Source organism: Mustela putorius, unplaced genomic scaffold, assembly GCF_011764305.1.
Source record: "Mustela putorius furo isolate JIRA1106 unplaced genomic scaffold, ASM1176430v1.1 tig00003845_pilon_pilon_pilon, whole genome shotgun sequence".
Classification (NCBI taxonomy): domain Eukaryota; kingdom Metazoa; phylum Chordata; class Mammalia; order Carnivora; family Mustelidae; genus Mustela; species Mustela putorius.
Genome location: NW_025421998.1, coordinates 86,969,101 through 86,993,558, shown reverse-complemented (window position 1 = coordinate 86,993,558; position 24,458 = coordinate 86,969,101). Strand labels below are relative to the sequence as shown.

Here is a 24,458-nt window from a genome sequence, read left to right as displayed (position 1 = left end):
AGACAACAGTAACAATTTATATCCATCACCATGTTATTTTAAGCGCCGAAAAATTAGAAACAGCCCAAATGTATTTCTGTATTCTTTTCTGGGGTTTTCCCCCACCCCCAGAGTTTCTGCGGTGGTCCTGTCCGTATAATGAGCAAAATACTTGGATCTATTTTCTTCGCTGCCTTTTAAAAGTGAATATTTAGGCTTAAACATTAGCAAAGATGGTTTCACTAGCTACAGAATGCCTTGCCAGGAGTGATTTTATTCTCTGTTCAAGTCTTTGGCTTTCCATTTCTCTCGCCAATACGGTCATCCACCCCTTTGGTCCTCAGTGCCCCTGTGGGGTGGGGTAGGAAGGGCAGAGGCAGCTGCTAGTGCTTGTGGGAGTGAGGGAGGAGGAAGGGAACAGAGTGGAGAGTCCAGAAAGGAAAAGGAAAGTGAAGAGGGGCATAAGGCTATGTGGTGGGACCCATCAGAATCCCCAGTCATTTCAAATGACAGCAAAACTGGGCTTTCTGTTGTTTGCGATCAATATATTTTTCAAGTATCGACTTGATTCCACAAATTCCTTTTTGCCAAGAATGTTTTTGGATTACTGTTTATCTCTTCTCTATTACCGTTTCGAGTTCTCCAGACTTATATTTCGTCTTTGTCTTAACATTTCTCATTCGCCATTGCCTTTTTTAATCTTACTTTCCTGCAAAGAAGTTAAATTGTTTAAGTGTCTCTTGCAGCTAAGATTTAATTTTCCTTCTTCGGTATCTTGAAATTCTGCCCTTTTGTTATTTTTGCCTAGTAGTGGCTTTTTCCATCAGCAGGAAGGAAATCAGTCAATAGAAATCAATTGCTGACTGGGCTGTATGGAGGGCTTACCATAATGCATATTGGAAATGCCTTTAAACCTTTTCCTGAATGGAAGGTGCCATGGCTTGTGTTTTATGGGCTTCTAATGGTGGACAGTAATCTCATTTAGCATTTTCCCAGAGTGAAAACAGTGCATTAGAGCAGCATAACAAGCATTGCCGATCAATACAGAGGCAGAGCTTTGCCCTTACAGATTAATCCAAGAAGAATGTACCAGAGTCTACTCCAGCAACTGGGAGACAATTATGCTGATTTCCACCCGTTTCCCCCCTTTCTACTATCTAATCGTCAATACACATTGAAATGTATACAAAAAGGATTTCAGCAGGGGTGTGTGTGTGTGTGTGTGTGTCTCATAGACCAGACTACCAGACAGGAAATCAAGGACCCTGGAAGTGAGCAGTATTGATTTGTGGTGATAAAAGTATATTTTGACACATTTCAGATCATAAATAACTCATGGACATTAACTTACATGACTAACAGCTCAACTCGATAAATGTTTATATACAACTTAAATTGCCACTTTCTAAGAAGTTCATAGTATTGGATGAATTATTCCATCGCAAATAGTTTTTTAAAAGAAAAAAAACCACCCTCTTCTTTATGATGTTTAGCATGTGGAAGCTCAGTTCTTTACAATCTTTTCTTGCATGTTAATGGGGGAAGATCTGAAGAGAAGGTGGGGATTGTTCTCGGCTTCCTTCCCCATCCTCCCTCCTTTGCTTTTAAACCTAAGATAGGATAGAAGAATCGTGATCCTCAGCCCTAGGAAAGAACATAACCCTGTTTTCCCATGAACAATCTTAGGCGTTAGTCATGTATTTTCTGGATTCAGTTGACCTAATGCTTAATTATATTTGATTCAATATTTATCCAGATGTGTCTTGCTATAACCAGTCAGTTTGTGGTGTCTGTGCTTCTGCGTTCCGAAGCACAGCCGACTCCCTTCAGATGCTGATGTTCATGGTAGGGGATTAGGGGAAATCCATGTCCAAAAAGAATTCATAGACATACAAACTTTGAAATCTTAGAGAGAATGGAAACTCCAGGGATTTGGATATAAATTCTGTTCTCACATATTTGGCAGAGCAGTAAGGTAATGAATGAAAAAGTAAAAGCAGTGTTGTGTAAAATTTGTGGGATTATTTTTTTTTTCCCCTGTATGTCTGCTTTCTTCAGATGGTAGGAAGAAGTAAATTCCCTCAGGGACCAGTAACACGGTTTGCGTTTCAGTTTTCTGTACGAGCAAAATACATATTAGTTTAGTATGTTGGATAAAAGTAATGAGATAAATCATCACCCAGGGGTTTTCCTTAGTGATGAGAAATATTCCCCCTGTATTCTCTAGAGGTTTTTTAAAGAACCCATTTAATATAAAATAATGCTATTTCAAGATTACGATAGAAATAAAAAATTTAAATTGCAAAAAAAAGAACTGATACGAAAGACTGGAAGCCTTTTGTACTAAACAAAACTAATTTGAAAAAATATGAATCCCTAGATTAAAAGTGATAATATTATGTATTTTTCCATGTATTTTTAGTCCTTATAATTCAAGTTCCTCTACCATCTTAATAAGAATATTTCCTTTTCATTGGTATAATTCATTTGGTTGATTTTGTTATCATTTTTCAAGTGTGTATTTTAAGATTTTCGGAGACATTTATGTTTGCTACTGCATATTCACTGAAAGCAAATCTAACTAAAATCTGAGATTTGTAAGTATAATTAGTGAAATTTTAGCTCAGAAAATTTAAAAATGTTTTTTTCCCACCCATTTGTATTCTCAGTAGTTTATTGCGTGACTTCTATAAGAGGTATCCATATCCATAGGTGAAGTCACAAGAAGATAAGACAGTCCTTACTTCTTGGCATTTGCCTCCTAGTAGGTATAAGCTAGTAAATTACACCAGACTATGGTGTAGTCAGTATTAAGTAGAAGGTGAAAAAAGTGGTAGAAGAAGCTAATCCAGGATCACTGGGGTCATCAAAAAGGGAGTAGTAGACTCGACTTCAATGGACAGCTAGTGAAGCTGTCTAGAGAAGGTTACACACTTCAGTACTTAACCCAAATATTGAAAGACGAGTAGTTATTTTCCAGATATATAGGAATGGGTGGGAGTCTGGGTGCAGAGCATGTCCAAGATCAAGAGCAGCATGGGCAAAGCCATGAAGGGACGTGTGTGGATCAAACCCTGAAAGTGGTTTGGTCAGGCCACAGTCATGCGGGGAATGAAGGCTAAAGAGCAGATGGAAACCTGATCCAGAAGGGCTTGCCTGTTGACCTTGCATTTTATTTAGAAAGTAGTAGAGAGAGATACGGTCTCAGTTATACATATGTGTTAGCAAGAACCTTCTGGAAGGCAGGAGGAGAGGGGTAAAAGCTAAGAGACAGATTAGTTTAGAGGACATTGGCTGATTCCAGAATACGAGTGATTTTTAATTAATGTCATGATAGTGAATATAGAGAAAGAGGATCAGACTGTATTATCTCGAACTTTGCAACCGTCTGGATATGGGCATGGAAGGGAGAAGTTAGGGCTCTCAAGTTTCTGATTTGGCTGACTGGGCTGAAGAGTATTGGCATCATTCAGCTGATTGAGGTATAGGTTTGGTTGGGAATGTTACAGTGTCGGGAGAGGTTCATGGTGGTATTGATTACTGGAACTAATGTCATAGAAATCATTTTTAGAAACTTTCTTCCTGCACTTGTAACATATGTATCTTATTTAATGTTTCATATACTCTGTAGCCTTAATCTTCATTCTGATAGCCTTAATCTTCATTCTGATCGAAGACCGTTTGTCTCACTGGTTCCTGTTCTTCTTTTCAGGCGGTATGAATTTCATCCTGTCTGTGCTGATCTGCAGGCCAAAATTCTCCAGTGTTACCGCCAGAACACCCAGCAGACCCTCAGCTGCTCCGCTCTGGCTGACCAGTACATGCGCTGTGTCAATCAGGCCAAACAGGTGGGTGTGCCGGCCAGGTTAAATGGGGCACCAGAAGGAAGTGAGTCCAGCATCATAGGGCAGTGATAAGGACTGAATAGGTTAATGTGTATGGAAGCGCTTTATAAACCAAACTTGTCGTTGTCATCAAGAATTGCCATAACGAGTCCATTAGTTAGTAACCGACTTCCATCTTGGCAGTTGTGGGAAGAACCCATATTCACCTTATGTTTAGCTCATTCACTTGTAGGAAAGAAGATTCCTACTAAAACAATATTTTTTCCAGTTGCTTTGAGGCTTTGTCCTTTATAATAACTGTGACCTCAAGGTCATTGCCCCGGATTTCTGGGCCAGTACTCAAAGCCAGCAAAAAGAAAGGATGCAAGGTAAGGAGCCGGCAGCTTTGGGTCTATAAGCAGCAAGTAGTCATGCAGAGAGCCTGGCTTAGGAACACAAAAAACAAAAAACTAAAACAAGAAGTCACCTTTCAAGCACCATTCAATCTTCTACCAGTTGGGAGAGCCCACCAGATTGGGCAGGGAAAGGGAGGTCAGAGATGGGATTTAGGCAACACTTTCCATCGCTTTTATGTACCTCAGCCATACTCTTCTTTTGACCTGCCCCCTCCATTCCAGAATAATTCAGTGTTCACAGGACATGTGTTTTCTGTAATTCATGTGTTTTAGAAAGCTAATGTTAAACTCCGAAGCAAATTATCAATTCTGGCAGGTCACGTAATTGCCCATCATTTAACTGATTTAACAGTTGGATGTAGGTTGTTCTGACAGACAGAAATTATTAGAAACCTTGATTCTTTCTGCTCACAAACTCCCTACAGTTGACCTTCTGACCCAACTAAATCTAGTGTTTGAGTTACACAGCATGCCTTTCTGCAGTCTAGTTTGCTGTAGTTACAATAAAACCACTTAGTGTGAATTTCTAACACTCTGTAAATTTCTGATATTTATGGGAGGGTTGGTATTGTCTGGATAGCTGGAAAGTAACATCAGCATTAGTAGAAAAAAATATAATCAAGATTTATTAAAAGCCTGTATTTTCCTTAAAAGCCTAGTGACTTGAGGCTTCTGTTCCTTGCTTGTAGCTCCAACTGTGTAACTCCTAGTAGCATGCCCGGGATTCTTTTCTTTAAAGGTTTTTGTTAGAAGTAATGTTGCTAATGTTAAGTTACTACATTTTATTTGTCAGAGACAGTTTCTTATATGCTCTTAACAAGCCCCAACCTTTAATAGTGATACTAACTGAAGCGCCTGGGACCTGCAGGTTGACCCATGGATTTTCCTAACTTGATATTAGTGCCACATCAAGGTGGGGGTAGTAGTTAGTGCAAAGAACGGCTGTGACAAAGTGTATGTTTCTTCGCTAGCATCTAACTAACATGCCTATTTGCAGGGTGTGATTTGTAACATTACCAAAGTGGTACCTGCGAGGGTGGATGGAGTTTCGACTCCCCCCTGCCTATCTGGGTTGTGTTGAATTGTTTGCACCTTGCCTCTTGGGATCAATGGCATATATTTTATAGAATAAAACAAACTTATTTTGTGACAACATATATGCCACACAGTGCTGTAGGGAGTTCACATTGGGCAGATCTGGGTTTGTATTAAAGCTTTGTCTTTTACCAACTCTGTGACCTTGGGCATTGATTTTTCTTGTCTGTGAATTGGGGTGATATTATCCCCACTGTTATGGGGATTACATTTATATAAAGTATTCAGTAAATCTTATTTTTTCCCTCTTTCTTGCGTTGTGTTATTTCATGTTGAAACCACTAAACAGATCATCTCAAAGCACCAAGTTATTTCTAGTGAGTCCAAAAGAGATCCCTTCCCCCACTCTGCAACATAATTTAATATCCTTTCCAGCAAGTGTGTTTTGAGGTATCTGTTGTTTTTACAACTCTTATATTCAGGGAGCATATAACACCAGGTAAAAATACAAAGATAGCTGTCCACAAAGTATTATTATCCTAAGATGGGCAACATTATAAAGGGCAAGAAAACAAGAAGCAATGATACCTTATATTTCTATAGTACTTTAGATTTCCAGGTGATTTCACATCCGTTCTCTTGTTTGTTTTTATGACAACCTGAGATGTAAATAGAGATGGTTTTCTTCTCACGGTTTTACAGTTGAGAGACTTGAAACCCAGGAAGAGTCATGACTGTAAATGTAACAACTAAACCAAGATACACCTTACCATAAAAACAAAAATAATGAAAAATGGTGTTTGGTTTTTGAGTTGGGTGTGAGAAGGGACAGCCATTATCCACTAATACAGAAATAAGGTGTTGAGAGAAAATGTCAATGATGTTGATGAAGTGAAGAGAAAAATATGAATATCAAATGAAGTATTGGAGACTGAAGGTAACAAACAGATAGGTGGGCCGTGGACAAAGGTGCCCCCCAGCCAAAAGGTGCCCTATTTTAAGGCCACAGCTCAATGGCCACAGGGGCTTGATATCAGCATCTCCTGAGCACTTTCTTCTCATACCACATTTCCCTGTTTCTCAGTGTGAAGTTTTCTAACCTTGTGACCCCCGATTCCACCCCTTGCCAGAAGGGTCTTCTGCAATATAGTGATCCCGACAGGTCAGCTCCCCTTCTGTGTTCCCTTGTTAAATCCAAAGAACCACCCAGACATGCTAATGTGGAAAATAGTCAACATGGCAACAACCCATTAGGTCATATTGCCCATTTCCGGCACAGTGCAAGAGTTTTCCCCTTGGAATAATTCCAAGGACCAAATCCACTCCACTTTTAAGTAATTCACAAGATTGGGCTTTCACCAGTTCCCTTGAGGCACGTTCTATAGACTAATACATTTTACTGATCAGAAAATATCCGGATATTCCTTAGCTCTGTTTTTCCTTTCTCCATCCATTTACCCACATCAGTCTTCTTTCAGCTCTTCTTATACAATTCCTCCTGGGTTGATGTGAGACATTTGGCTGTTACTTCCAGTATATTAAGTTATATGTTCTTCATAAGGGCAAAGAGATAATAAATTGCTGTAATTATTGTTTCTAAGATTAAAAACTATTGGCTAGCTATATGAGGTACGGCTTTCAAAAGTGGAACCGGACATCGATTGATAGGCTGTGTCTTTTATTTCTCCTATCTGCTTAGCTTCTTGGCTCTCTATAAACTCCCCACGATTGAATTACCTGTTCTTACCCTGATAACCTGATTCCTATTCAGTCTTGGTTCACCTGCCCTTACAGGGGACCACAGAAGGTGGGAAAGAAATGGGAAGCTTGGGATATTTGCTGCTAGCAGACCAAAAAGGTACCCAAGTTTTCTTTCATCAGACGGTGTGGAGAGGATAGAGAAAGGTCCCCTCTCAGATCTGTATTGCTCCTTTTCCCTGGACACCCCCACTGCTCTGATACTTTCTTGCAACATCTGGCTGTTTGGGGTGGGGTGGGGCTGGTGGGGGGGGTGGCGAGTCACATGCTTAGGGGGTGATTCGAAGCATTCCAGCTCTTTCCCCAAGCCTGCTGCTGACAGAATGATACAGAAGCTGGCTGGACTCTGGGCAAACATTCTGTGTCCCCTGGAAGGTAGAGTTTATGGGAAATACTGTAGGTAACATCCAGGCTAGTCATGGTGACCTAGGCTTCGGTTTCTTCTTTGCTGAATTATGGCTTTGAACTAGGTGATCTTTGAGGGGCTTCAAGCTGTGATGATGTGGGATTAATTGTACTAACATGCATGGAGAGCAAGAGTTTGTGTGCACAGGAACACACATCCAGGAGCGCATTTCAGTCAAGAGACGTGTCTGTTTAGTATAGGCAGCACCCCTGCCTTGGGGACCTCCAGCCCTTGGGCCTCTGCCTCTTAGATTTTTCTGTCGGCCTTAAATGTGTAGTTCTGATTTTCCTGCATGTCGCCTGGCCTCCGACAGCTATATATTCTTTCCTTGAAGCTGATGCTCCTGACAGCCCCAGGGAAGCCAAAGTGGCAGAATGAACTAGGAGGGGGTAAAAACAGTTTCTCCAAAGGCAGTGTACTGGAAAAAGCTGTCTCAGCATCGCCTGGCAAACGTAGCCTGCCAGGCTAATACACTCCACCAGAAAATGTAGGCTGCCTACCTCTAGCCCGCCCTAGGCTCCCGTGCTCTGCAGTGGCTTTCACCTGTCCACGTGGATCGTGAGTGGTGAGGGAGTGTGGAGACAGAGCAGGAAGCCAGGTCAGAAGCGCCAAGGAAAGCCTGGGACTAAAACAAGGACCAGACCCAGGAGATGCCAAAGGACAGAAGTTGGTGTGCAGCCTGGAGTCAGATGGTGGAGGCCAGACAGGAGAAGAGAGACCAATGCAGAAGTTTAAATCAACAAATGGGCCGGGGGTCAGTGGCCAAGTAAGCAGATCAGCTGAAGGAAGGATGGAAATGAGGACGTCCTGTAAGCGAGGCGGGGCCTACCTTAGGCCTATGCTTCCTGCTGGCATCACTGGGAGATCGGAAAGGCACCCCCTGGTAGTGGAGAGCATGAGGTCAAGACCCCAGTACATGAGGCTAGATCTTTTTTTTTTTTTAAGATTTTATTTATTTATTTGACAGACAGAGATTACAAGTAGGCAAGAGAGGCAGGCAGGGAGAGAGAGGAGGAAGCAGGCTCTTCGCGGAGCTGAGAGCCCGATGTGGGGCTCAATCCCAGGACTCTGGGATCATGACCTGAGCCGAAGGCAGAGGCTTTAACCCACTGAGCCACCCAGGCGCCCCAAGGCTAGATCTTAATACGAAGTTACTTCAGCCCAATGCTAGTGCACCCAGTTCTTCCTTTCCAAAATGGAAATGACACTTCCAGTCCTTGGGTTATCTCCCAAAATAGAAATCCTGAATTAAGATCAGGGCATATGGAAGCATTTCCCATGGCAGGAAGCATAAGCCTTCTTAAGGACAGTGCTTTGTATCTCCCCTGTGACCTGGGTTTGTGTGAGACCAGGGCTCAGATAACTCCCTGTTTTCTGAGCATGAAGAAGGTCTAAAAAGCATAGGATTCCCTGTTGCTTTCGAAATCAACGTTCTTGAAAGAAAAACCCAGAGCCAAAGCAAGTTGTATTTTATCATTGTTTTCAGATGAATTATAATTACGTCCAAATGATTGAGTAGAGTCATGGGCTGTTAGCGCTAGACAGACCTCAGAGGTCATGTGACCTAACCCCATCTTCTCACCTGGAAATATTTGCACTCACAAATTATGGGACAGAGTCCAGACCAGAATAGCCCATTCCTGATGCCAAACCCAGTGTGCTATTTTCTGTAATATCAGGTCTCCAGGTTGGGGAGACATCAGAATCAGCCGAGGAGGATATTTAAAATGCAACACATCTGGCCCCATCCCTGGATATTATGGTTCAGAAGGTCTGAGGTTGGACCTGGGCATCCAAACTTTTAGCAGATTCCCCAAGTAACTGTGCACAAGAGTTTGACAGACATACTCTAGAGCCCATTGGCCTAATCTGGATTAGAGGTCTTCGATCTTTCAGAGGCCCTGCTAAGTCTGTGTTTTCCCTCTTTCGGGAGTTGGGAACCTGCCAATGCCTGTCACAGCTTCTCGGGCCTGAGCCATCTGGCAGAGGTCTCATCAGACCCACCCTGGGAACTAGTTCCTAGTTCAGCCTCAAGAACAAATCGGAAGAGGTTTTGGACAGAGAGGGTGGGAGCCCCTCAGAAAGAAGTATTTTCTTCCCCTCCTGCTGCCTCCTTTGAAACTAGGTGCCCTTGGGTGAGGAGCCACATCTGGTTTTCGTGGCCAGGAGGGAGGAAGGAGGCACTGAACCAAGGTAGCACGGTCCCCGGGCCGGCTCACCATCGGCACTAACCCTCCCTTGGCTCTGCTGCTCCAGTCACCCTGCTTCCACCCCCACCCCCCACCCCAGGGGCCCCCTCTTTACGCATTTGCTTCTGATGTCCACAGACATCCACCTTCAGGGAGCACAGAGATAAATCAAGAAGGTTAATATTCTGGGAAGACCTGTGGGAGCATGTTTTTGTTGTGTTCAGAGGCTTCTTTATCCTCATCACTTAATGACGTTTATTAATGGCCCAGCTGGGCTGCTCATACTCTGGATAACACATGGGTATGCCACAGATTTCCCGTCCTTCGGTAGGGTGGCCCTTTGGACTTGGAGTCCCATCAAAGCAAACCGAATTCCAAACTTTATGTGCATTATCATTCTCTTCTGTCACAGGGAAGCCTCAAAACCATTTTCTGGGAGTAATAGTCGCTCTATGACATTTTCTCTTTTTTTAAAAATTCGTATTTAATAGAAGAAATATTACGATGGTAATAGACTCCTTCTTCTTACTTAATAGGCATTTCTTTTCTAGTGCTTATCCTTCAAGAGTTAGAGCTGCAGTGTGTTTGTGTTTGGTCCGTTAATGCAGCAAGTTGTGTAAACAGTTAATTACTTGTAACTTAATTTGAATACTACACAGAGCATTTGTCAGGGAAGGTATGAAACCAGGTCCAGGCATTAAGCAGGGCAACTAGAGAACAGCCCTGGCTGGCCAGGGAGAGCCCGAGTGAGGACACGGGAAGTAAGCTAATCAGATTTTCAGGAGGTCTGGTGTAGTGCTTGGTGCACAGGCCAACCTCTCTTTGTGCTCCTCTTAAATTGAATTTATTGGTTACTTTTGCTTCTGTCTTACCGTCTCCTCATTGTGTCTTCATCACTCCCTTGTCTTCTACTCTCCCTACTTTTCATGTCCCTCCTTGGGAAAAACTCAGGTGTACCCAGACATATTCCCATTTCATTTATTCCCCATAAATCCTCCTGCTTACATACTCAGCTTTATTGGGGCTTTTGAGATCTTGGCAAGATGCTGGAGGAGCTCAGAAACAAGCACTCTGAATAGTATCTTTACATATATATATACACACAATATATATATACACTATATGTATATATTAAAGACATTGAGACATCCAGTAGCTGACTCGTGGCTATCAGAGTCAACTACTTCAAGAAAGCCATAATTCAAAAATGAGTTGATGAGATTACTGTGTAACAAAAATATTTGAGGAAAACAGTGAAGATCATTTTAATAAATGGAAATGGCAGGCAATCTGTGGTCTCCAGAGGCCCTGCTCTGACGGTGTGAGCCGCCAATTGTTCCTTCCTCGGTGGCCGGAATCAGAGAGACTCGAGGAGAGAGCATTGCGGATGCCTGAGCCGTGCTCTCCTTTTGGTAATTTACCCAGTTGTTCATAAAAGGGGTTTCTGCAGGCCCCTTTATGTGAATGATGAGCAAATGCAAGGAATTTCTTTCTCCACATTAAGATTAAGTGTTAGCAGTTCCTTAAATGAAGGAAGCAATTTTTTATAACTTGCAAATCTTCTCCCTGATTCTTCGGGGAATTTCCTATGTTAATTTATGCAGTGTTAAATTTATGCAGTGTTGAAATTCAGCCCAAAAGCAGCTACTTACAGAACCAATACAGAGACCGTAGGAGAACCACCTATAAGGTGACACTAAATGACACAGACCTTTCCAGGCCACAGGATCCCTCCAGCCAGAGGTCAGTGGGCCTGGGTTTTAAGCATGTTTTATTGCATAGTTAGAATAGTAAGAACAGAGTGTCTTGTGTCTTGCCAGTCTTTTTTCTTGGGGGGGGGGGGGATTCAACTTGACATGTATTTATTAATGTCTTTGACTGAAGTGAGGAGGATTTGTATCACCTCTGCCACCCTTTGGTGGCAATGGAGTGCAGTTTACAACAAGGGTATAGACTGGCTGCCCTGAAGCCTTCCCTTGTTTCTGTGTCTTCAAGGAGCCACCCGTGCATTAGCTGAGCTATTTTGCTGTCTCTGAAAATCAGAATTTTAATACATGTAGCAGGCTGTTCTATGAATGCAGTGACTTCTCTGTATTTTATATTTGCTCAAAAGTGTCCTGTTAGTCTTTTCGTTAGACTGGCCCACTGATCTTCAGACTGGCCAGGGCCTAGCTTGTCTCTCTGGAAGATTAAAGAGAGTCTGGTACTCTTAACATTATATGATCTGGCTGGGAAATATACCCTTATATATTCGGATGGGGTTACAGAAAGAAGAATAGTAAAAAGATTCCCTGGACTCTCAAAAAACACTTTATTGCTTTAATTATATTGTGGTCACTACAGATTATTTTGCACCATTTGAAAAGAATTACACATTGTCACATAGCTGTCATAACCATAGGACCTAAACTATAAAATGAGGCACAGCCCTGTGATCTTGACCAGGTAGACAATAGCTTAAAGTTCCCATTGGTATGTTGGAAAAGTAGTGGGTATCTAACTGTCAAAATGCAAAGTGGCGTCACTTGTAAGGTTATGATTTTCTTTAATAACTGAACGCCTTTAGATGGGCCGAGTATAAATCTACTTTATACTGATTCTGTTTTGTATTAACATATAATGTTGTGGTAAGATTATCTGTATATCTGGACTTCATCATTTCCTGTCCAAATAATTGGACCCACGGTTGTTGTCTCACACAGATCAAGCCACAAGAGGATAAATGAGACACTATGATACTGGGACATGGTCTGATCTGACTCTTACATCGTAGGTGCTCAATTTTTATTTTTTCCAATAAATACAGAGCATATATGGATGATGGTTTTGAGAGTAGTCTCATATCATGGTGTTTGTTCTGTAAGACAATTCTGCTGAGCAAAGTCTTCTGCTTTATCTGCTTTGTCTTTCCTGTTTTCTCTCGATGCACCTGGCTTTTCTAATTATCATCTTTTGTGACCATTTCTGTATGTGTTCTCTCTAAACTAGTTGGCCTGCTTCTGTATCTGGTCTTTTGTGCCCTATGAACATAGCCTATAATCATGGCTAAGTCAGGATAATCTACCTGTCCTGTGCTTTTGTAACCCAACACGCTCTCTTAGTTGGCATTCCACTCTTTCTGTCCTATTTTGATCATTTTTCTTCTTCTTTGGCTTTAAATCTTCATCTCTAAATGCTGACATCTCTTCCCAAGGCTGTAACTTCCTTCTAGACATTTCCACTTGGGATTTCTTAGAAACCCCCAATGTAAGTCCTTTCCCTCATTCCCAGGCTGGCTCCTCCCCCTGAGTTTTCTCTTTCTCTCATTGTTCTCCCTTTCACTGAGGATCACCAGACCTTAAGTCTCACCACTTCTGTTTTTCTAGCTGTGTCTTTGATGGCTCTATTTCTCATTCCCACCCTTAATTCCTAATCTGTCTCTGCCCTGGTGGTCTTGCCTTCAGACTCTTATCTGTTGGACCCGTTATGCCAGGGAGGTCAGAGTAACCCTCCTAAATGATTTTTTCCTATTTGAAGACATGTGTTGGATTCCCAGGTTTTTTCCAGAGGCCAACAGGTTTTTTTTTTTTTTTTCCAGAAAGCCAACGGGCTTTTACTCTGGGCCCTTTTTGGGCGCTCTTTATTTTTTTTAATTTTTTATAAACATATAATATATTTTTATCCCCAGGGGTACAGGTCTGTGAATCACCCGGTTTACACACTTCACAGCACTCACCAAAGCACATACCCTCCCCAATGTCCATAGCCCCACCCCCTTCTCCCAAACCCCCTCCCCCCAGCAACCCTCAGTTTGTTTTGTGAGATTAAGAGTCACTTATGGTTTGTCTCCCTCCCAATCCCATCTTGTTTCATTGATTCTTCTCCTACCCCCTTAAGTTGGGCGCTCTTTAGGTCCTTGGTGTACACCCTTTCCTCTGGCTAGGCCGGTGTTTCTCCTCCGCCCTCCATACTGGGCTTGCTCCTACCTCCGAATCCTTTTGGCTGCTTCCTGCCCTCACCCCTCCCCAGCCTGCTCCTGAGCCTTCCTTCTGTCTGAAAGACTCAGAGAAATAGTCTGAAAGGTCCTTTTAGAAGCCTCCTCTAACCACTCCAGTTCTAGAGAGCTCTGTTCCTCTGAAGGAGTTAGAACCACTCCTCTTTTGAACTATTACCTTCTCTGCAAGAATACCCAAGAACCTGGGAAACAGGTGCGAGGAAAAAAATTACTTTTTCCTCCGTATTCTTTTGTTTATCTTGAATTTTGTACTGGGTGTGTATGTTATTTATTCAATAAGATTAATTTTAGCATATATTTAGCAAGTATATTTTTTAAAATAGCGAATTATTACATTATATTATGCCTTAATTTTCCACGGGCTTGTGTATTGGTTTCCCCAAAGCACATCCCTCCGTGCAGAGCTTACCTAGTAGGAGCTCAGTTAAGAGCTGGGTATGTGAGTGGCTGGCTGGAAGGTCTGTAAGGAAGAAGGCGTGAACAGGTGAACTGCAGGCAGCCTAGTCTCCTCTTCCTGGATAATTTCAAAACTAAAGGGAAAAGCATCATTTTTGTCTTTTTTTTAAAGATTCCTGAGAATGGAAAGAGTATATGCACTGCCCCGGCTAGTTACAGAGTTTTAACGTGATGGTTGAGCACTCTTCCTATTTACCACCCCCTTCCCCCGGTCACAAAAATAAAGAACTAAATAGGATGTAGGGGCCATTTTCGCAGTTTCAGAATAGATACTTATCTTTGTAGCTCCGTCCGGCGTTACAGGCTCACGAACGTCTGTGTTCTGCCTGGAGTGGGCAGAGGTTTCTGGGAAAGATTCTTGCCCTCTCGGAGTCTTGGGGGTTTAACTCCCCCCGACCCACCACTCTCCACCCGTCACCCCCACCCCTGCTGCCTTGCAGGAGATTCACCCAGTCCCTGTGGCCACCAGAAATACTAACACTTTCCAGATGCCCCTGGTAGTGAGACAGCACACCTGTCCACACCCCGCTACGATCTGGGCCATGCTCACTCTTGAGTTCAGCTTGGTAATGGTGGCAGGGGTGGGGGCGGGGTCATTTAGAGATTATGCATGATTAAGCAATGGTGTTCATTAAAGGTAATAATATTTTGAGACCAAGAAGCATGTAGCTTTTATGTGTTTTTGAGCAGATCTTGGAAAAGTAACATAAACAGTACTAAATAGTTACTGCCGTTTGGGGGATCCCTCCTTCTGCTGGTAAAACTCATGTTTTCTCTTTCTCTTGCAGAGCACGCTTGAGAAAGGAGGATAAAGTCAACTTTTAGAACAAGCAGAACTCCTCAACGTTAATTCCAGAGGCGGAACATTTTTTTTTTCCTAGTAAGAAAGTAACCCATTTAAGGAGAAGACGATTAAAGAGAAGCACCAAAGAGCAGATGCAGCCGAAGCGTATCCCAATTTGATCAGCTGCAGTTTGAAAAGCCAAGGCCTAGATCAGGTATCAGCCAGCAAGGACACGCTGCAGTGTTAGTCAGCCCTGTTCACGATGATTAAAAGAGAAAGGCAGCCCTCTCCACCTATCTGACTTTCTATTCAACTTTCTCTTCTCACCAAGCTCCAGGGTTGGGTGAATCTTCATTCCAGCAGAGCTGGGGTTGGGGGTTGGGATGGGGGCTAAGGTAATTGGAACGGGGTTGGGGAGAGGGCACCAAACCTCCCATCTCAGCCCAGCAGGGCTCGGTGCAGTCTTCTGAGCTCTGGTGTGTTGATTTTCTCTTTCTTCTTTTCTCCCCTGACTACATAAGAGCTACTTCATTTTAACTTATTATGGTGATCATATAAGTAAGACAAAAAGGAGAGAAAAATGTACCTCTTTTACTGGAATAATGTTTATGATTACAAGTGAAATAAGGCATTTTTTATCAACATAAAGGCAACCTTGGCTTATACAACCTCTTCTCGATCATGAATACTGACATCTTTACTGCACTCACTATCAATAATAAATATATTTTCCGAAGAAGACTGGCATTGCAGCCTGGGGCCTCGTGTATTCCTTTCGTTGGATTAGATGGTTATGCATGTGGGAATTGAGTTGATTTATATTGTTATTAATTTGCATCTGTGCCGTACCTTTCCACTAAAAAGCTCCAAAGCACTTCGCAGAGCCTCAGACAGGCATGAGATGCTTACAACTTGCCTCCCAGCTAGGTAGGATTCAGAAAGATCTTTACAAATTGCATGAACCTTCCTGTCTTTGGGATGACTTAAGTCACCCTGCCTGGGGCAAGAACTAGATTAGATAAGCTTGGTTAGGAATGTGTGACCCTGCAAAACTATGAAAATGTTAAAAAAAAAAAAAAAATCAACTCCTGCAGATTTTCTTCTTTCCAGTTTCACTGAATTTTCTTGATTATAACTTGTTTTTCTACCAGAGGATTGGTGCTTCAACCCTGGGTTTGGTAAGTTGGAAGTTAGCATTCACACTGAAGATGAATGGAAAGTTCTTTCTGAGATATACATGGAGAAGAAAATGCCAGTGCTCTGTGATGTCCTCTAAATATCTTTCGTTATGTAGAAGTTTTATGCCACTTTTATCTTGACAGAGAGAGAAAGAGAATTTAGTAAAATGATTAAGAATACAACCTCTGGAATAAGGAGTATCTGTATTCAGTTTGTGTTCTGCTTCTTACCAACTTTGGGACTAAGAAGTCACTATACTGATTCTTCAACTGTCAGTTGATGAAAAATTGAAGAAGCTGCCATAGGTTTCTGGCAAAGAGTCCAAATGCTTTCCACATCCACTCAGTCGGGCCCAGTATATGTTGTCGTCGGTTCGTGTGATCATCCCATAGACTGGTATTTGGAGTTGGGGTCATGGAAAAACTATCCACCTTGCCCACACTTCCCCTTTTACTTTAGAGGAATCAGGATGAATTTGTGCTTGGAAATTTCAACCAACCCCTGTATATGTAAGTGTGGCTTCTTAATTCCTCCTAATTCCCAAGTTGGCTCCATTCGAATGGCATCTTCCTGGACCATTCTGGACACACCTGTAGACCTGATGTTGATTCTGAGTGACCTTGGTAACTCTCCTTCTGTAATTAACCAAGAGACTCTGTGATTACTGTTTCACGAAGGGTTTTTTTTTTGTTTGTTTTTATCTTTGTTTTTTAATGGTGCAAAATAAGCTGAGCTCACTGAAGTGGGAATGAAGGAGGAAGGTAACTTGAGCTGCACATTTGGCCACTGTCAGGAATGCATCCAGGTAACTGCCTGGCAGAAATAATAGGTACACAAAAACAAGTGTTTACGCGGTGACTTGCGGTAGTGTTTGCAAATCAGCTAACTCGCAAATTCCCTCCTAGACTGTTTTGTTTTGCAATTGAGAGCCAAGAACTTGGCACATCCCAGGCTGCCAGTCTTGTCGCTGGCAGAGAAATGCAGCACTGTAGCATCAGGCATTTCAAGCTGGTTAGATACATGAGACGGTGGGGGGGGGGGGGTTTGTCAGGTTACTAATCTATCATTCTGATCAACATGATGGGTACGGGCAAAGACGGCCCTTGGGGAAATAAAAGGATGAGGTGGTGCCTTTTCTCCACCTTTGGAGACCTCCCTGTTGACCACATTACAGCTCTGTTCAGGTCACTGAAGACTTTAGGACAAGTGCCGGGGAAGACTTGTGATTTAGGAGTCTCATGAGAATGACGTGCTCCAATCAGTTTCTCCATGAAGTCGAGCAGACCTTGAACCACAATAGGTTAGCTCTTGAAACCCAGAAGAATCCAGTATTCTGAAAGCTGGTTGCCCTAAGCAAATGTCTGGGGAACTTCTAGAAGACAGCTGGATCAGCCCAGTACAAAGTCCTCTCTTTGAAAAATCAGTAATTTATTACAGAAGACTCGCTCACATGGGGTGGTTTAAAAAATTATTGGCTAATCATAATTAATAGTAAATGTGGACGGCTCAAAGCCAGCTGCTTGTGGCCTGCTGGTCAACCAATGAGACTCTGTAGTAGCTCTTAGTTGTATTCTGCTTAGAACTGAACAAGCAGCCAGATGGCCTTAGCTTCTCTGGCTTACAAGCTAGGAACCTGTGGTTCTTAGCTTGATATCTTTCAGCCCACATGTATAATTGCTTTTGCCAGAAACCCACAGGATCATTCTCTTCCCCCATTTCAGTGAGCAGTAGGATCTGACCCTTTTAAGATGTAAGAATTAGAGCCGATAAAGAAGAATTGAAAGGGTAGCAGTAACTTATTGTGATTCAGACCAAGTGAACTGAAAACCAGGAGTCTCTTCTGAGTTCATATTTTTGAAAAGCTAGTACATTGAATAAGTTAGTTTGTTTTTGTTTTCTGTCACTGCTCTGTTCCCCTTCTCCCCCAGGTCTTCGTCCATTTCTTTGCTTTCCCCCTCTCTGGCTTTCCCATCTGTTTCTCCGCTTCTAGCTGCTGCTTTCTGTTTAAACTTCTCTCATCCCACACTTGGCCTTTCAGGGCCGGCTCCTGGGAGGGATTCCTGCAGGGGTGCTGAGGACATTATCTCCTATACAGAATCTTTGACTCTTCTTCTGGTTTCCCTGCACTTGCTGATCAGGGCAAGTCCTTTCTTAGGTTTTTCATTGTACTTTCTCTAGTGTATGTATGTGTTTTATATTTCATGTTGTATGCTCTCTCTCTCTCTCTCTCTGTCCAGGTTTTTTCCGCTTCAGTATCGCTGGCAGGACAATGCTCCTTCTCCCTTAGCTTTAGTAAAGTCATCATCCAAATCAAAGAATCTTCCACTTTTCCTGTCAGTTGACTTGAACCTTCCAGATACACCCGCAGCCGCCGTACTATTTGAAGTTAGCCTGACGCCCAGTGTGGCTCTCGAACTCATGACCCCAAAGATCAAGAGTCACACGCTCTAGCAGCTGAGCCAGCCAGACACCCCAGACCCACAGCCTTCTTTAGGTGGTGGATAATATGCCCTGTATTTGTGGAACAGTCCAGTATTAAACCCAGTTTAGATTCAAAACATATGGTCACCATATTTATGGCTTTTCAATTAAGGAAGTTAGAAACTGAAAACTGAAACTGTTTTCAGTCCCCGAAATTCCCTCAAACCAAGTCAACCCTAAGTGGGAAATAGCTATACCTCAATTTAATGAAATGCTTCAACCTCTTGAGGTGAGTGTGACGAGGCGAGGCCTCCATACACATCAAAGAGTTTCCTGTGCAGAAAACTTCAACTTCCCTCACCTATTTGTTCCCTACATAGTCTCCCCTCTTCCTCTCCTGGTTACTGTCGCTTTGCTCAGAGAGCAGTGTGCCTGGGATATAACCTTGTCTTCAAAGTAAACTACATTTCTATAATAGCTTTTAAATGCAAATGAAAATGCAAATGTGGCAGCCAGAGGTCCCTGGCCAAGTGGCAGGGTACCACTCCGCTCTGGCCTCAGCTCTCCTTTCCAGACATGGTCCTGGCGCAGGTAACCTCCCCACCCCAGGGTAACCCCCTGCCCGGGCTGGGGAGCCTTCCACAGTGCCCTTCTCTGCCAGGTGTGTTCCCAGGCCAGGCTTGCTGCTAGGTCTTGGCAGTAGCCTCAGCACAACCTGGGCTCACTCTGTGTCCCCATCCCTGGCAAATATGTAAAATAGGGGTTGAGGGCCAAGCGCCTGGGACCACCTGCTTGTTAGCTGCCCGGGCAGTCTGAGAGACAAGAGAAAGACATTTTCTTCCATCTCACAGCCACAGGTTTCTCTCCTCCATCAGCATCAAACCAGCGACCGGTTCAGTCTGCAAATTTTAGTTTTGCTTTGCGTCTCCCTGAGGTAGTGTGCACCCTCGTCTCATATTTGTCTTCAAAGTCGTTGAAAATACTATTCAGCACAGAGCTGAAGTGGTAACGACTGTATTTCAGGCTTAGAAGACGCTGCAGAGCCGGCACCGGCAACTCGGCCTTAGCCAAGGGTGAAGACAGTGTCGGCTCACCTGCTGGCGGGAGTTAATTTTGAGCAACCTCAGTGTTCTTAAAATGCCTCTGCAGGAGCCACATGTTAAATGTGAACCCAAAATAAAAGAGCTCCCACTCCTCACTCTCGGGTGCCTAACACAGAACTTGGCAATCTCAGTAACAAAGGCAGAAGGTGATTTTCCTCCACTGGAAATGAATTTATCTGTAAAGTTAGAAAGGCGTTATTGTACAGAAGCAGAAAATGAGTTATAGATCCCCGTGGGGATGCTTTTTCAGGAACAGCAGAAGTTACTGTCCCAAGTTTGTATAACCACTTACAACTTCCTCTCCTTCGCGCTGGGACCCGGAAGGGGTGGCTTTCAGCCGCAGGACCAGGCCACATTGGCGTTGCCTGAATCACCCACACCTTGATGCAGCAGAGCCTACCTTGTGCCCCAGGCACTGTCCCGGGGGTCAGGGATACACTGGTCAACACAATAGACCAGCCCCAGCCTCTCAGAGTTTACACTGAGTGGGGTGGGAGGGGAGTGAACAGTAAGCATGAGGTCAGGGAATAGTCAATGAGTATGCAAATATAAACATGACGTCAGGGAATAGTCAATGAGTATGCAAATATAAACATGACGTCAGGGAATAGTCAATGAGTATGCAAATAGTAAAGCAGGGCAAGGACTGGAGAGTCCAGGGGGATGCAGTGGGGCTTGTCCAGGGTGGAGGTAAATGAGAAATGCATTCCAGGATGGGGAGAATCTAGTAAGCACAGAGGTCCTGAGGTGAGAATAAGTTTGGTGCGTTAAGGAACAGCAAAGAGGTCCTTGTGGCTTGAGTGGAGTAAAAAAAGGCAGATTACAGTATTGGGAGATGAGTTCAGAGAGGCAGGCAGGGTCCGAGCAGGAGGGACCTCTTTCTCCATGGTAAGAATTAAGCTTTATTCGGAGTGTGATTAAAAACCATTGAAAGAGGGGCGCCTGGGTGGCTCAGTGGGTTAAGCCGCTGCCTTCGGCTCAGGTCATGATCCCAGGGTCCTGGAATTGAGCCCTGCATTGGGCTCTTTGCTCAACGGGGAGTCTGCTTCTTTCTCTCTCTCTCTCTCTCTCTCTGCCTGCCTCTCTGCCTACTTGTGATCTTTCTCTGTCAAATAAAGTCTTAAAAAAAAAAAAGCCCTTGAAAAATTTGGTGCTTGGGGGGCGGGGGTGGGAATGGTTCATCGCTTTATCTAATTTACATTTCTAAAAGATGACTGTGGCTGCTGTGTGAAGAATTATCTGAAGTTTGGGTAAGGTGGGAGAGAGAACAGTAGGAAGCTATCACATTAACGTTGTAAGCCAGAGGTGCTGACTAGGGTGCTAGCCGTGGAAAAGGTGATCAGTCATCAGATTTAGGACATCTATAGATAAAAGTAGACCCAGTAAGACTGACTATTGCATTAGATGGAGGTGGGTGGGGAGAGAGAAAGAGAGGAAAAGTATAAAAAGCCCAAGATTTCCCTGAGCAGCTAACTCAGTAGTGGTACCATTTACTGGGGCTGAGATATAACACTAGGAAGATCGGGGTGAGGTGGGAGCAGGAATCAGGGGTTCAGTTTTGATCTTGTTTAATATATAAATTACAGTTCCTAGTAGAAATGCTGATTAGGCTATTAGGTAAACGCTGGGGGTAGATAGAAGATTGAGTCATCAATGTGGCCATGACTGAGGCAAACAGTGTGGCCTTGGCACTGACTGTGCTTACCCAGGGAGTGAACGGACAACTTCGCCCTATGGCTCTCAGGAGAGAGGCGAGGAATGGGACAATGGCCATTGGGGTGGGGGACAGATCAAGGCTGACTTGGAGGCCAAGAGAAGAAAGTGTTTCAAGAAGAAGGGAATGCCCAGCTGTGTTAAATGCTTCTGATAGATCGAACAAAAGGAAGACAGATTTAGTCAATGGATTCAGCGACATGAAGGCTACTTGACAAGCAGTTTTGGTGACTCTGATAATGAAAGCCTGGTCACAGTGCAGTTGAGTCCAGACTGGGTTTGAGAAGTGGAGACAGGAGAGGCAGTACTTCTGAGAAGTTTTACGAAAAGATGGAGAGGTAGGTGGAAGAGCTGTGAGGTTCTAGGGAGGCTTCTTTTTAAGACTGGGGCTATTTTAGCCTGTTTTGTATGTCAATGGAAATAACCAGGGGAGGAGAAATTCAATGAAAAGTTTCCGAGCAAGCAGGCCAAGAGGTCTTAGGCACAGTTTGTCCTTTGTGATAGGCAGGAAGGTCAAGTTCATGAATATAGATGCAGGCAGGCTATGGGTTTGGTCATGAGATGGTTAGGTCATTTCTTTCCTGATGGCTTCTATTTTCTGATGAGCCACAAGGAGTATCCCAAGTTCGTGTTCACTAGTGATAATTAAAGTAGCTGAGTGCCTTCCTTTCTCTCTGCCTTCTCTTCCTGAATAATTCAACCCAAAAGCCATTAGGTGGAATCTCACAAGGTAGGCCTCCATGCTGGAGGTTGGGGTGATGGTGGCCCCGATGGGGATGCCTGAACACAGTGGGAAAGGGTGTGCATTCCTGGAAGAGGAACTTTATAGCGTGTTGTCAGAGCCTGAGTGCTTGGAGGAGGGTGGCTATGTTGGTAGGAGAAGGATGGTGGCCATAGCAATGGGAAAGTGGTTACATCTAGAGGCCACTGAGCAAGGAAATAAATTTACAGTGAAGATGATGGGAGCCAGTTTCTTAACTGTCAAAGGAAGGAATTAAAAACAAATGTAGAAGAGAAGAAAAGTAAGATGAACTCTGTGGTGTTGGTTTAGAATTGGAGATACTGTTGCGATTGTGGTTTTAAATATAAGTACCAAAATAAGTGCAGATATAAATGTGAGTGCCTGTTTACATGTATATATTCATACCATTTTATAAACTAAGCACATATATATATGTGTATATATGTATATTCATATATATATACACACATACATACATACATACATATATATCTCTTAGCGCTGTCTCTGGGAGGACCAAGAAGCAACAGCATCCTAATGGCAATGGGCATTACAGGTGCCCAGATCTTGTTTTCTAAATACCATTTAGTGGGCTAAAAGGAACCATAACTTGCTGAAGAAATGACTAACTCCAGAGCTGGGACAGGGAAAATACAAGACAGTTACATATCAAAAGGAAAGAGCCACGTTGAAAGGGATATCATCGTTCACATCTGGGACTGTTTAAGCATCAAAGTAAATACTGATAGTAATCCACGGAATAACATAGATATGTAGGGTTCATACTGACAACATAAATGTTGGATGAGTAGATAAGGAAAAGGAAATGCTTCTTTCTTAGGATAGAATCCAAACTAATAAATGGAAAAGGAATGACACAATTATAAAATCATCACTAGACAACAATCACAGTAATAATTCACCCAAGAAACATCAATGGACATTAACAGGGTGGAAGTTTTTTAAGAAACATGGTCTCAGATTGGTGCCCAATTTATGAATTACAAAAAGAGTAACCTTATAGTAAAAAAAAAAACAAAAAACAAAAAAAAAACATAACCAACACCAACATTCCAATTCCAGGAATGAGGCAAATCAAGATCTGATGGGATGCAGTGAAAACACACAACGGCATCGTCTCTGTGATATTCCTACCAAAAGTGCAGAGCCTGATCTAATCATGAGGAAATATCAGACAAACCCAAAAGTGGGGGACAATGTATGAAAGGCTTGTAACCTTCCAAAGCATCAGAACTCTGAACCAAGGAAAAAACTGAAGAACTATTCCAAACTGAAGGAGACAAAAGAGACAACAGTAACTAAATCCAGTATGTGATCCTAGGCAGTATCGTTTTGCTATAAAAGTATCGTTATTGTTGGTTTATTCCAAGATTTTATTTATTTGAGGGAGAGAACAAGAGAGAGGGAGGGAGAGAGCATGAGAAGGGGGAGGGTCCAAGGGAGAAGTAGACTCCCCGCCGATTGGGGGAACCTGGTGCAAGACTGGATCTCAGGACCCCAGGGTTGTGACTTGAGCCAAAGGCAGATGCTTTTAGCTGACTGAGCCATCAGAGCTCCCCGTAAAAGACATTGTTGAGATACTTGGCAGATCTGAGACAGGGACTGGACTATGGGTTAGATGATAGTACTATGGTGACTTTTTTATTTTTTGGATGATCCTGTGGTTATGTAAGGGACTGTTCTTGGTTGGTTATTGGGGTGATGGAACACAATTCAGCAACTCCCTCTCAAAGGTTCAGGATAAAAAGTTATTTGTCCTCTTCTTGAAACTTTTCTATAGGTTTGAAAATATTTTGACATCAAAAAGAATTCTAAAGTAGCCAAAGGTAAAGAGATTTACTAAAAAAATAAAAATGGAATAGCTAAGGACTTCTTGAAGACCTAGATGGGAGGACATGATGCACTAGAGTCATTATCAAGTTACTCTAATGAAAAGAGAATGACCTTGGACAGACTAGTGGAACAGCATAGGGCATCCACAAACAGAACAATGCATAGACGAATGGCTGCTCTATAACCAAGGTAATACTGCAGGCCGGAGGGGACAGACTGGTCCTTAAAAGAATGTGTCACCACTTACCTGTTAGAATGATTATTATCAAAAAGACAAGCGTTGGCAAAGATGTGGGGAAAAGGGAGCCCCCCTTGCGAACTGTTGGTGGGGATATAAGTCAATGCGGCCACTATTGAGAATAGTACGGAGGTCCTCAAAACACTAAAAATAGAACGGCTATATGATCTAGAAATTCCACTTACAGAACTAACTCAAAAAGATATATGCACCCATGTTCATTGCAGCAGCATTTACTGCAGCTTTTCACATCACAGCCAGGATAGGGAAGCAACCTGTGTCCATCAACAGATGAATGGATAAGAAGAGCTCTATGTAGATACACACAATGGGTTATTACTCAACCATAAGAAAGGACATCCTGCTA

At 43.0% G+C, this 24,458-nt stretch overlaps 1 protein-coding gene across 3 annotated transcripts in view; it reads left to right on the top strand.

Moving 5' to 3' along the window:
* Positions 1 to 15,580, top strand: part of CHCHD3 (coiled-coil-helix-coiled-coil-helix domain containing 3) — a 277,804-nt gene extending 262,224 nt beyond the window's left edge. For 2 of the 3 annotated variants that reach the window (XM_004741737.3, XM_013050374.2), the window contains 2 exons: positions 3,692 to 3,827; positions 14,846 to 15,580. In XM_004741737.3, coding sequence (XP_004741794.1) covers positions 3,692 to 3,827; positions 14,846 to 14,869 — 160 coding nt within the window. In that variant the 3' untranslated portion in view covers positions 14,870 to 15,580. Of the gene's footprint in view, positions 1 to 3,691; positions 3,828 to 12,309; positions 12,377 to 14,845 lie in introns of all 3 variants that reach the window. The other variant, XM_013050368.2, reaches the window with a different exon arrangement.
* Positions 15,581 to 24,458: the final 8,878 nt, after the last annotated feature.